At 34.9% G+C, this 14,164-nt stretch overlaps 1 protein-coding gene across 4 annotated transcripts; it reads left to right on the top strand.

Moving 5' to 3' along the window:
• Positions 1-66: 66 nt before the first annotated feature.
• On the top strand, positions 67-14,035 carry LOC127069122 (dynein axonemal heavy chain 3). Of its 4 annotated transcripts, none has more exons than XM_051005845.1 (13): positions 67-155; positions 890-1,442; positions 1,543-1,772; positions 1,917-2,186; positions 2,263-2,625; positions 2,696-2,906; positions 2,980-3,207; positions 3,271-7,095; positions 7,169-7,474; positions 7,546-12,588; positions 12,655-12,812; positions 12,894-13,662; positions 13,739-14,035. In XM_051005845.1, the coding sequence occupies exons 2-13, from the start codon at positions 897-899 to the stop codon at positions 14,033-14,035; spliced, it is 12,246 nt and encodes a 4,081-aa protein (XP_050861802.1). In that variant the 5' UTR covers positions 67-155; positions 890-896. The 4 variants fall into 4 exon arrangements, with proteins under 4 accessions (XP_050861802.1, XP_050861800.1, XP_050861803.1 ...); XM_051005843.1 differs by lacking the exon at positions 67-155 and adding an exon at positions 687-821; XM_051005846.1 differs by lacking the exon at positions 67-155 and having other exon boundaries at positions 1,317-1,442; positions 1,525-1,772.
• Positions 14,036-14,164: the final 129 nt, after the last annotated feature.

Genomic DNA, 14,164 nt, shown 5'->3' with positions numbered 1-14,164 from the left:
TAAATGAAATAATAGTATAAGTATAGGAAAAATATCATTTTTTTATTTTTCAATATCTTTAATATAGTTAATCCTTATCGATCATATGTCACCTTTTATGCGACATCGTAACTTTACCATAATATATAGTAATATATTGATATAATATATGAAAGGTAACCAAATTAAATAAAAATAAATTAAACCCTCGATTGAACGGCACAGTATGTACAAAGCGATAATATTCATTAAGGTTTAATTAACGATAATTTATAGATATATCTAGAAAGTATTATTTTTATTATGTGCCAAATAACCAAATAATGAAACTATGACTATATTTTTAAAAGTATTACACATATTTATATTATTTTTAAGTAGTAATGATTGTGTAATATACATATATATGTTCCGATTATATACAGATATTTAATTCTTTTTTTATAAATAATCCAAATAAGAAAAAAAATTGTAATATAAAATATTATTGAAATTAAATATAATATTTTATCATAAATAAATAGTAAATATATTTATTGATATATAAATAATTATTGCAAAACAACTTATTTTTTAATTTTTCATATTATTACAAATATACTACATATATGTGCATCTTTATTTATCATGATACCATAGTATTGTCACTATGGTTACATCGTAAGTACGAGTGTTCGATTACACCGAAGTTCAAGGATCATCATATTATAAGGTGTAATAATTACAAATTTGACACAAATATTTAATTATTTATTAATATAGATTTGTAATATTTTTTTATAAAACTATATCTTTCGTTTCCTAAAGAAATTGTCATAACTAGCGTTCGATCGATGGTTAACGTAAGTCACTTTTCTGTAACTTTATGATAGCCTAAAAATACTTATTATTATTCTTTTTTAATCAAAAGATAAAAAATGACGGATAAAAGACCTATTTGTAACAATACAATTCCAACTATACCATGGATGCCAGTAGTAGAAGATTGTGTAAATTCGGCAACAGAAATAACCAAGGCATTAGAATATGTTAAATATCCAAAACTATTAGAAGATCAATCATGGACAAAGGCAGTGCCATACAAATATTGGTCTACTTATACGAAGCCAAGTGAAGGAATAGGAAGTATATATACTCCAACTTCAGCACAATATCGTGTAAATACTTTAACAAAAAAAAAAAAGCCATTAGAGTGTTTACCGTTTGGAGTGGAAAACAAGTTAAGGATGCCACCACGCGAATATGTTGAATTGTATAAAGAAAGAAGACAACAAAAAATAACACAGAATTTCAAACAAGAACAAAATATTCTTCCAGAAAATATTATTAATTTGAAAGATTTGGCAGATGGTACATGGTTACGTAGAAAAGCTGAGAAAGAGGCTAATCAAAATATTGAGAATAAAGAATTATTAAAAGAACAAAGAAAAGATAAATTGAAGAAAGACATTTTTGAGAAGGAAGTATGTATGATATTAAGAAATTGTTTATGAAATTATGCTATTTAATATACTTTATACTAATAACATTTATGATTGCACGAAGTAATGAGAGATATTCCAGATTTTACGAAGTAAAGAAGTAGAGATACCAAGGTCAATCGAAGATCAATTAGAAGAATTGATGATTCAAGTTGCAGAAGAGCAAAATCGAAAGATACGAGATGAAGATATTCAAAGGCTTTTGTACTTAAGGAACGAATGTATTGCCGATCATCATTTAGAACCATATAATTATGATAATATTGAGAATGCAAAAAAATGTATCGTTGGTAGATTACGCAAACGTGAGGAGTAAGTCCCTATTGTCTATCACAGTCCTATTTGCATTTCTAATTAATTTTGTAATTAACAATGAATGCAATTCATTCTTCATTTAACAAATTTTTTACAAAAATTTTTTCGTTTAACAAAAATTTTAACAAATTTATTTTTCAGTTTTAATAGAATAATTAAAAAATTAGAAGGAGAAATAATTGATGATTATAAAAAGAGTCTTCGTTATTCCATAGTTGATTACATTCTTTTGGATGCCGATGAAAGAAAACGTTTGCTTATAGAGACGATGCCTATGGAGTATCCTGTTCTAATTATCCGTGCTCCAGTACCATGGCATCAATATAAAATTCTAGCTAATCATTTTATGGAACACAATCTTTTTATAATGAATGAGATATTAAGAGATATTCGTGACTTATGGTTCTTCAAGTTAGTTTTTTAAGTAAAACATGCAAATATTATTACATAATTATTATGATTATAAGTATATAATTATTTTTCTCAGATATCATAACACCATGATTTTACAAATCCAGGACTTGGGAATGTTCCCAGTGGCAGCCACGGAAATTGAGTCAAAAATAAATGAATTGTGCAACAATGCTATCAATATATTAACAAAAGAATGGTTAGCTGATGTAGCTGATATTTTTCTTGAGAAAAAGTACGCATGGTCGGGACTTTTTGAAAAGGAACTACATGGATCAACGAGTGTAATTGAAAAATATTTTCGAGCTGTCAATTCTCTGTTGTCAAGACAGTTAAGAATTATGATATTAAAAACTATACGACATTTGAGAAATTTTTTTATACAGTATAGAACTGGAAATTATTATGAAGGAGATTATGAAGATTTGATGTTTATTAAGTAAGTACAATAATTTGTTCTTCAATTTTTAATTTAACGAATATGTAACGCGATATAACTTACATTTTAGATCTCCTTTCATAACAGTGAATGTAGAAGTAGAAGTTGGTACAAAGAGTGTGTATTGTAAACCGAGTATTTTGGATATACATACCATCATTTCTAGATGTTTCAATAAAATTCTTAATGTTGCTATGGTTTTACCCAAAATCGAGGTGATTTTATTTCCTGAGTTGGATAAAAAAGGTTTTCTATTCTCAATATCACGATTTGAAGACGAGGTGATGTTAATTCCATGAAAATAATAGAATATGCATGTAAGTGCAATATGTATATTTACATTCATATATGCAGGTATTGATGTTAATTACCGATACATTAGATACGGTCGGTGCACACATTGCTGGCCCACAGGAATATCTTAAGTGTTATGAAGATTTATTATACATCATAGATGGTAGAGCAAAGAAGAATTTAGATGATTTCTTTAATATTCAACCATTCCCATTTTTGAGAGAATTCGAACAAAAGATTGTGTCCTACGATAATTTAAGCAAAGAAATATCTATGTTTCGGTACAAGGTATATTAATAATAAAATAGTATCTTAAAGATATTTTTTAAACAGTTATATTTTTCGATTTAGATACCGCTGAATATGATTGAAATTGATTGCACTATTGTAAATAATACCATGCGACAAATACTTCATGAACTTCGTACAAAAATTTGTGATTTTTTTGCGGATGAATTAAGGCTGAACAATCGTGAATTGTGTTCTATCTTTGATGAAATAGCGGAGAATATTTCAAAGATGCCAGAAACGACGCAGGAAGTAGTGGATCTTTATAATTATCTTTGTGAAAGCCGAGATACCACGATGTTCAATTTGAGGACCCGATTGGCACGTTCCGTGGAATTGACTTTATTTCTTTTTGATTATCAACCACTGACGGATGAAGACATTCAATTGAATTCGCGTACGATTACGTGGCCCAAAGAAATGGAAAATGTAATGGATTTGGCAACGATTAGATTGAACATGAGAAAAGAATTTCTTGAAAGTGCTTTGAGAACGAGACGAGATAATTTCGAGAAAAAGATAAATGCTATGCAAATAGCGATAGAGCGGTTTAAAAAAAAGGATCCGCCTGTATTAACTATGGAAGAAATGGAACGGGCAACTGAGGAGATCGAGCAATTATCGAAGGATATGGCTGATATAAGAAAAGAAGCAGAAGATATCAATGAAGAGGAGACTCTCCTGGAAATAGAATTAAGTCCATATATGACTATACCTGCGATGTCATCTATTATTGAAGTTTTTGATAAATTATGGCATATTGCACTGAACTTCCATAAAAATTACGAAAAATGGTTTTATGGGCCATTTGTTGGGCTTGATGCCGATGAGATTCGCGATGAGGTTGACGAAACTTGGAGAACTCTTTATAAATTGTCTCGCGTGCTCAGTGATATTCCTGGAGCAAGGCGCGTCGCTGAAATGGTACGTGCTAAAGTCGAAAAATTCCAGCAATTTATTCCAGTTCTTCAAACGATTTGTACTCCTGGCTTAGAAGCTCGACATTGGGAACAAATCAGTGAAATCGTTAAAATATCTATAGAAATCACGGATACTAGTTGTCTTTTCGATATGATTGAATGCGGTCTACCTATTCACATCGAAAAACTTGAAGAAATTTCATCTACTGCTACTAAAGAACATGCATTATTGAAAAACTTGCAAAAGATGAAAAATGAATGGTTCGAAATTTACTTCGAGTTAACATTGTATCGGGATACTGGTGTAAACATACTGACGGCAATAGATGATATCCAAGTGCTATTAGACGACCATATATTGACAGCTCAGACAATGAGAGGTTCAGTTTTTGTGAAGGCTTTTGAAAGAGATATGCAAGCTTGGGAAGACAAATTAATCATGATGCAGGACATTATCGATCAGTGGCTGATATGCCAAGCTACTTGGATGTATCTTGAACCAATATTTAGTAGCGAAGATATTATGCGTCAAATGCCTACAGAGGCTAAGAATTTTAGGAGAATTGACAAGATTTGGCGTAATATTATGGAATATGTGACAAAGAATACAAGGGTTATCGATGCTACCGCTAAGCCAAATATGTTACAAGAATTTAAGCTTTGCAATACTTTATTGGAAGAGATACAAAAAGGTCTAAACGAGTACCTAGAAAAGAAACGTTTGTTCTTCCCAAGATTTTTCTTCTTGTCCAATGATGAATTATTAGAGATTCTTTCAGAGACGAAGGATCCAAAAAGAGTACAGCCACATTTGAAAAAGTGTTTCGAAGGTATAAACAAGTTACGTTTCACTAAAGAAGAAGATATAATTGGAATGTTATCAAGTGAGGATGAATACGTACCGTTTAGTGGAAAGATTTATCCTGCCGATGCAAAAGGCATGGTTGAAAGATGGTTGTGCCAAGTAGAGGAACTTATGATGGCATCTCTTCGTGATATTGCAGAGCAGAGTATAATTTCATATTTCGAAACTGTGCGCGAAGAATGGATACTGTCTTGGCCTGGTCAAATAATTATTTGCTGCAATCAGATTCATTGGACCAACGAAGTATGTGAATCATTTGAAGATGAATCAACGGGAATTTATTTGAAAAAATGTGGCTATCAAATAGAAAGAACTGTGGCTCTTGTTCGAGGCAAGCTGGATCCAGGTGCTCGTGTAACCCTAAATGTTCTGATCGTGATCGATGTACATGCAAGAGACGTGGTGAGCTTACTCGTTGAAGAAAATGTCAGAGATGTAATGGATTTTAACTGGATTTCACAATTGCGTTATTATTGGATCAACAACAGCATTACAGTTGCGATGATCACGACTGAAATTCAATATGCTTTCGAATATCTTGGAAATACACCACGTTTAGTAATAACACCTTTGACAGATCGCTGTTACAGAACGCTTATGGGTGCATTGAAATTAAACTTAGGTGGATCACCCGAAGGTCCAGCGGGTACAGGAAAAACTGAAAGCGCAAAAGATTTGGCGAAAGCGGTGGCCAAGCAATGCGTAGTCTTCAATTGTTCCGATGGTCTCGATTACAAAGCAATGGGGAAATTTTTTAAGGGCATAGCACAATCCGGTGCTTGGGCATGTTTCGATGAATTTAATCGCATAGAACTCGAGGTTCTTTCCGTCATTGCTCAACAGATCCTGTCTATACAAATGGCGATAAGTATGAAAGTGGAAAAATTCATATTCGAAGATACCGAAATAAAGTTAAATCCTACTTGTTACATTATGATTACGATGAATCCTGGTTACGCTGGACGTCAAGAACTTCCGGACAATTTGAAGGTGCTCTTTCGAACTGTTGCTATGATGGTACCAGATTACGTTATGATAGGAGAAATTACTCTTTATTCTTATGGTTTCACAAATGCTAAGAATCTTGCCGAGAAAATAGTTCATACATATAAATTGTGTTCGGAACAATTAAGCTCACAAAATCATTACGATTACGGTATGCGAGCAGTAAAAACTGTTCTCATTGCTGCCGGCAATCTGAAACTGAAACATCCAGCACGAGACGAGTCTGTCATTGTCCTGCGAGCGATCGTGGATGTGAATCTTCCAAAGTTCTTAGCTCAAGATGTACCTTTGTTCAAGGGAATATATAGCGATCTATTTCCAGGAGTTACCTTGCCTGAGGCTGATCGTGGAGAACTTATAGATCTTCTTCAAATTAATCTAGAGAAGAGAAATCTTCAAGCTACTTCTTGGTACGTGGAAAAAATCATACAAATTTATGAAATGATATTAGTACGTCATGGATTGATGATCGTTGGCAGTGCATTAGGAGGAAAAACTCAAGCATATCAAACATTAGCAGAATCATTGGGTAATCTCGCTGGAATAAGAAGAGCCATTATGAGAGAATTTAGAACAGTTTATAGGATTATCAATCCAAAAGCTATTTCACTCGAACAATTGTATGGCAGTTTTGATCCAATATCTCATGAATGGAGCGACGGCATATTGGCAAATACTTTTCGTGAGTTTGCACAATCTATGTCCGTTGAACGAAAATGGATTGTCTTTGATGGACCAGTGGATGCGGTATGGATCGAAAGTATGAATACCGTTCTTGATGACAACAAAAAGCTATGTTTAATGTCCGGTGAAATTATTCAAATGTCCAAAAAAATGAACATGATATTCGAGCCAGCCGATTTAGAACATGCATCGCCAGCCACTGTTAGCAGATGTGGAATGATTTATATGGAACCTTCTCAGCTTGGCTGGATATCCTTTTTCGAATCTTACAAAAAATATCTCCAAGAGAAATTACTCGTAGAGCAATTCGAGCTTATAGTGGAAATCATCGAATGGTTAATTGAACCAGTCTTAACATTTATTAAATACAATTGCGTAACATTCATCGATACGTCGGAACTTCATATGTTTTTGGTAATTATATACAATTAAATTAATGATAGTTAAAGTGATATAAAATATGTAATTAAAACATTACGGTTCTTAGTCGTTTACAAGACTTTTGACTACAATGTTAGAAGAAGAGATTCAAGTTAGTACGGTTTGGCTGCAATGTGTGCTTTTATTCTGTATAATTTGGGGTATTGGTCCAACATTAACTGGCGATAGCAGGAAAATATTTGACATCTATTTTCGGAAATTGTTGCTCGGTAATATAGAGAAATATCCACGGCCAAAAGCATTCAAGCTGACGAAACAACAACTATTTCCTGATAGAGATACTATTTATGACTGGGTGTACGATAAGAGAAACAATGGATGTTGGATATCGTGGATGGATACTATAGCACAAGTATGAAAATATCTGTTTTTCATCTTGTATATTTACGAGGAAAATATATAAAAATTATATCCAATTCGTAGGCACCTTTACCGGCACACGCTAAAGCAAGCAGTCTCATTATTCAAACAACTCAAGTTTGTATGCAACTTTTTTTTATCAAGAATTTTTTATACAAGAATATTCCGATACTATTTGTGGGACCAACCGGTACCGGCAAATCAGCGATAGTTCTCAATTATTTAGAGGAATTACCACGAGAGCACTACATCGAAAATATTATAAACTTTAGTGCACGTACCAGCGCTTCGCAAACTCAGGAGATCGTGATCTCCAAGCTAGATCGAAGAAGAAAAGGGGTTTATGGGCCAGCGATGGGTAAGAAGTGTGTGCTTTTTGTGGACGATTTGAGTATGCCACTGAAGGAAATATACGGAGCACAACCACCTATCGAACTCTTGCGTCAGTTTATAGATCATGGTTATTGGTTCGATGTGAAAGAAATGAGCATGTTGTATCTAGTAGATATTTTAATAATCGCAGCTATGCTACCACCAGGAGGTGGTTCCAACGTTGTAACTCATCGACTAACTCGTCACATGCATATAATCGGTATAGAATTCTTCGAAGAAGCTACATTGAGTAAGATTTTTACTTCGATTTTCGAATGGCATTTCGCAAAAGGCTTCGTACCGGAAGTTTCTCGATTGGGAAAGATGATCGTTAACGCTACCATGGACATATTTCTCACAGCTATTGAAAGATTCTTACCTACACCATCTAAAAGTCATTATATGTTTAATTTGCGTGATTTCAGTCGCGTGGTCGGAGGTATATTATTGGTACCAGCGGATAAAATGAAAGATCCCGATAAACTCATCAGATTATGGATACACGAAGTATATAGAGTTTTTCATGACAGACTCGTCGATGACGATGATCGTGAAATGCTCTTCGCTATGGTAAAGCATACATGCTATGAACACTTACGTCAACCGTTAGAGAAAGTTCTTGCTAATTTCTTAAAAGAGGATGAAAAGATCATAAAGAGCACTCACATCCATGACTTGTTCTTTGGAAATTATATGGAACCCGATGCTGATCTTAAGATTTATGACGAAGTAACGAACTTGGAGGATTTACAGGAGAAAATGGATTATTATTTAAAGGAATACAATATGACATCGAGGACACCAATGTCGCTCATTCTTTTTAGATTTGCCATCGAACATATTTCTCGTATCTCTCGCGTGCTGTTGCAAGACAATGGTCATGCGTTACTTGTTGGAATTGGTGGTTCAGGCCGAAATTCGTGTACGAAATTAGCGACTAGTATGTGTGAATATATATTGTATCAAGTAGAAATGTCTAGAACTTACGGAAATACCGAATGGCGAGAAGATTTAAAGCAACTTTTATTACGTATCGGATGCGATGGTAAGCGTACGGTCTTTCTCTTTGGAGACAATCAAATAAAAGATGAAGCCTTCGTCGAAGACATAAATATACTTCTTAATACTGGCGATGTACCGAATTTATATGGTACCGAAGAGATGGCCGAGATTTTAGAAAAAATGATGAGTGTAGCGAGAGAAACGGGTGGTAGAAGAATTGAAACGACGCCAATGATGCTTTACAATCTTTTCATCGAAAGAATAAAGAAAAATCTTCACATAGTTCTCACCATGTCACCGATTGGCGACGCCTTTAGAAATCGAACTAGGATGTTCCCTTCTCTCATAAATTGTTGTACCATAGATTGGTACACTTTATGGCCAGAGGATGCTCTGGAAAAAGTAGCCAGAACATCATTACAAAATTTGGATATCGGCTCAGAATTACGAGAAAAATGTGTTCTTATTTGTAAAGAATTTCACACAAGTGTCTTCGTGGCGAGCGAGGATTATTATAAGAATCATCATAGAAGATATTACGTAACTCCCACAAGTTTTCTACAACTTATCGCGTCTCTCTACAGACTTTACAGAGAGAAAATCAATCAAATTACGAAGCAACAAAGTCGATACATTACTGGATTAGAAAAGTTGGATTTCGCGGCAGATCAAGTCGCTGTCATGCAAGAGGAATTGAGAACATTACAACCAAAATTAGTAGCACAGTCACAGTTGAGTGATAAACTGATGATAAGAATTGAACAAGATACTATCAATGTAGAAGCTAGAAAAGAGATAGTGGCTGCGGATGAAGCATTGGCTAACGAAGCTGCTGCAACCGCTCAAGCTATTAAAGATGACTGCGAGAGTGATCTAGCCGAAGCTACGCCTGCATTAGAGGCAGCTCTTTCAGCATTGAATACCTTGAAACCAGCAGATATTACTATCGTAAAATCCATGAAGAGTCCACCAGCAGGTGTCAAATTAGTTATGGAGGCTGTTTGTGTATTAAAAGGTGTAAAGCCTGACAGAGTACAGGATGTAAAAACCGGTAAAACCATTGAGGATTATTGGCCGGCCTCTATTAGAGTGCTCAGTGATATGAGATTCCTCGACAGTTTAAAAAATTTTGATAAGGATAATATTCCACCCGCATACATGAAAATAATTCGTGACAAATTTATAAACGACAGAAGTTTTCAACCTGAAGCGATTAAAAAGGTATCTACTGCTTGCGAAGGTCTTTGTAAATGGGTGCGTGCTATGGAAGTTTACGACCGCGTTATCAAAGTCGTTGCGCCAAAAAGAGCAATGTTGGCCGAAGCCGAAGCCGAACTAGCTGCTCAAATGGAAATGTTAAATGCGAAGAGGGCTCTTTTGCAGGAAGTTACACAAAAATTGCAATCTCTGAATGACGAATTTGCAGAATGTATGAGAGAGAAAAAGAAGCTTGAGGATCAGATTGATTATTGTACTCAGAAGTTAGATAGAGCTGAAAAATTATTGGGTGGTCTAAGTGGAGAAAAAACTAGATGGAGCGAAACAGCGGTTACTCTTGGTAACAGCCTCGAAAGCGTTATTGGAGATGTATTGTTGTCTTCCGGTGTTGTCGCTTACTTAGGTGCCTTTACTGTAGAATATAGAAATGATCTTATAGCCCAATGGCATACTTCGTGCACAAAAGCAAATATTCCATGTGGAAAGTATTTCAGCTTGATAGACTTCCTTGGTGAACCAGTGAAGATCAGATCATGGACGATTTATGGTTTACCTGCGGACAATTTTTCTATTGAAAATGGTATAATTGTAAACAATGCCGATCGATGGCCACTTATGATAGATCCACAAAACCAAGCGAATAAATGGGTGAAGAACATGGAGAAAGAAAACAAATTGACTGTTGTAAAACTCACCGATCCTAACTACGTGAGAGTTATAGAAACTGCGCTGCAATTTGGTACACCGGTCTTGCTGGAAAATATTCTCGAGGAGATAGATGCGATATTGGAGCCAGTATTGCTTAAGAACGTATATAAGCAAAGAGGTGTATTGTACATAAAATTTGGCGAGAATATACTCGAGTATAACTTGAATTTTCGCTTCTATATTACGACCCGTCTTAGGAATCCTCATTACCTACCAGAAGTAGTCGTAAAAGTGACTCTGTTAAATTTTATGATTACACCTCAAGGTCTACAGGATCAGCTTTTAGGAATAGTCGTCGCACAGGAATTACCGGCTCTCGAAGAAAAAAAAAATCAATTAATCGTCGAAGGTGCAAATAATCGACGCATATTAAAAGAGATAGAAGATAAAATATTGGAGGTCTTATCGATGTCGGAAGGAAATATATTAGAGGACGAAACGGCTATAAAAATACTGTCCACTTCAAAAATTTTGTCGGAGGATATCGAAACTAAACAAAATATAGCGGCTAAAACGGCAATCGAGATCGATCAGGCTCGTGATGGTTATAAACCGGTGTCTAAGCATGGCTCGGTTCTTTTCTTTTGTATTTCCGAATTAGGTAACGTCGATCCCATGTATCAATATTCGTTGTCATGGTTTATTCATCTTTATGTCATGTCGATAATCAACAGTGAACAATCAAGTAGTTTAAATATACGAATAAAATATCTCAATTCTTACTTCACCGCGAGTATCTACAGAAACATATGTCGTTCTCTCTTTGAAAAACATAAACTGATGTTTTCGCTGATCCTGTGCGTTGGTCTCATGCGTGCCGAAGAAAAGCTAAACGAGGATTTATGGGGGTTTCTGCTAACGGGCGGAGTTGCGCTGGACAATCCTTATCCAAATCCAGCACCATCTTGGCTTTCTGATAAATGCTGGTCTGAAGTGGTGCAAGCTTCCACTTTATCTGGTATGGAAAAACTAAAGATATCATTAGAACAAAATACTTCAGTGTGGAAAGAGTGCTACGACTACTCCAATCCGCAAAAACTAACTTTACCAACACCATTTGAACATTTGGAAGGACGGGATCTTGGAAAACTTGTTATTATTCGATGTATCAGACCTGACAAAATCGTGGCAGCTGTCCAAATATTTATAATAGATAATATGGATCAATCGTTCGTTGAGCCCCCGCCGTTTGATCTACAAGGATCTTACAATGATTCTAGTAATATCACTCCTCTGATATTTATACTTTCTCCGGGTTCCGATCCAATGGCAGGTCTAATTAAATTCGCGGAAGATAATGGCTTGTCGAAACAAGACCTCATGACCATTTCATTGGGTCAGGGTCAAGGTCCAATAGCAACCAATATGATCGAACAAAGTATCAAAAACGGTAAATGGGTCATTTTACAAAATTGTCATCTTGCTATTTCCTGGATGAAGGAATTGGATAGAATTTGCGACGAAATTATTGTACCAGAAAACACGCATCTTAAATTTCGACTCTGGCTTACCAGTTATCCGTCCGATGGATTTCCCGTTTCTATCTTACAGAACGGTGTTAAAATGACAAACGAACCTCCAAAGGGCTTGAAGAATAACTTACTGCGCAGTTACTTGAACGATCCTATCTCTGACATGAAATTCTTTCATAGTTGTTCAAAAATTTTTGAATGGAGAAGTCTTTTGTTTTCCTTATGTTTCTTTCATGCTGTAGTTCAAGAAAGACGAAACTTTGGACCCCTAGGATGGAATATTCCTTACGAGTTTAACGAGTCTGATTTACGTATTAGCATTTTACAACTGCAGGTGAAATATTCTCTAAACGTTTACGTAATTACGTAAACGTAAAATTTTAATTTCGATCTTTTTCAGCTGTTTCTAAACGATTACGAAGATATACCATTAGAAGCGCTTCTATATCTAACAGGAGAGTGCAATTACGGAGGACGAGTAACCGATGATAAGGATAGACGTTTACTTAATTCGTTATTAAAAAATTTCTATAATTTAGAAATCATTACGAACAAGCAGTAAATATGTTTCTGTGTATCGAATATTATTTTCTTAATTTAATATCGATCATTTGCTGTTACGAACTTATTTTATCGTAGATATTCCTTCTCTCCAAGTGGAATTTATCATTTACCTGAAGACACCGATTACGAAGGGTGTATCGAATACATACGAAATTTACCTATTAATCAGGCGCCTGAAGTATATGGCCTGCACGATAATGCAGATATTTCGAAAGATAATCAAGAATCGATGCAACTACTTTCGGATGCTCTCTTGACACAACCACAAATTAGTGGAGTAGGCGTTGAACGAGATTTGAATGAAATGGTATATAGTCTTGCCGCCGATATATTATCGAAAATGCCACCTGAATTCAATATGGTATACGTTACGGAAAAATATCCTGTGCTCTATATGAACAGTATGAACACTGTTCTACGTCAGGAACTTATTAAATTTAATCAGTTAACAAACGTAATAAGGAGTACGTTGGCGAATGTACAGAAAGCCATAAAAGGTCAAGTACTGATGTCATCCGAACTGGAGGAGGTATTTATCAGTATGAGTATCGGTAAAGTACCTTCTGCATGGGATAGAAAATCGTATCCTTCCTTGAAACCATTAGGAAGTTACATAAATGATCTATTAGCAAGAATAGAATTTTTACAAGATTGGATCGATAACGACGCACCAGTTGTATTTTGGATCTCCGGCTTTTTTTTTACCCAGTCCTTTCTTACTGGTGTTTTACAGAATTATGCTCGCAAATATAAAATACCTATTGATCTAATAGACTTTGACTTTGAGGTTACCAAATTCGAAACAACGGTTAACGGTTTACCGCTTCTTGGAGTTTACATAAGGGTATAATATATTTCGTCTCGTCGTAAACTTCTTTTCTTTATCCTTCTTTTCCGACATTGTTCTTTTTGTTTTTTAGGGTCTCTTCCTGGAAGGTTCAAGATGGAACAGAGAAACGGCTTCACTCGATGAATCAAAACCAAAAATTATGTTCGATCCTTTGCCTATAATTTGGTTGAAACCGGCATTAAAATCCAAACTCCAGTTTTCATCGGTTTATTATTGTCCCATTTATAAGACGAGTGCGCGACGTGGTGTTTTAGCAACTACAGGACATTCTTCTAACTTTGTCATGTTCATTGTTCTTCCGACATTAGTCGATGAATCACATTGGATAAATAGAGGTGTCGCCAGTCTTTGTCAACTGGATGATTAAAGTATTTTTCCTAAAATGATTAATTTTATTCTAAATAGAGTCAAAGTTTTCATTATGCTGACTACAACATTATCCTGTATAAATATTGTTTTCCACTCAAAATGATTTAAACAAAATGTAGTGATACAA

The sequence above is a fragment of the Vespula vulgaris genome, chromosome 1, assembly GCF_905475345.1.
Source record: "Vespula vulgaris chromosome 1, iyVesVulg1.1, whole genome shotgun sequence".
NCBI classification, from domain to species: Eukaryota; Metazoa; Arthropoda; class Insecta; order Hymenoptera; family Vespidae; genus Vespula; species Vespula vulgaris.
The sequence above is the reverse complement of the archived record's forward strand: the minus strand, read 5'-3'. Positions and strand labels throughout refer to the sequence as shown.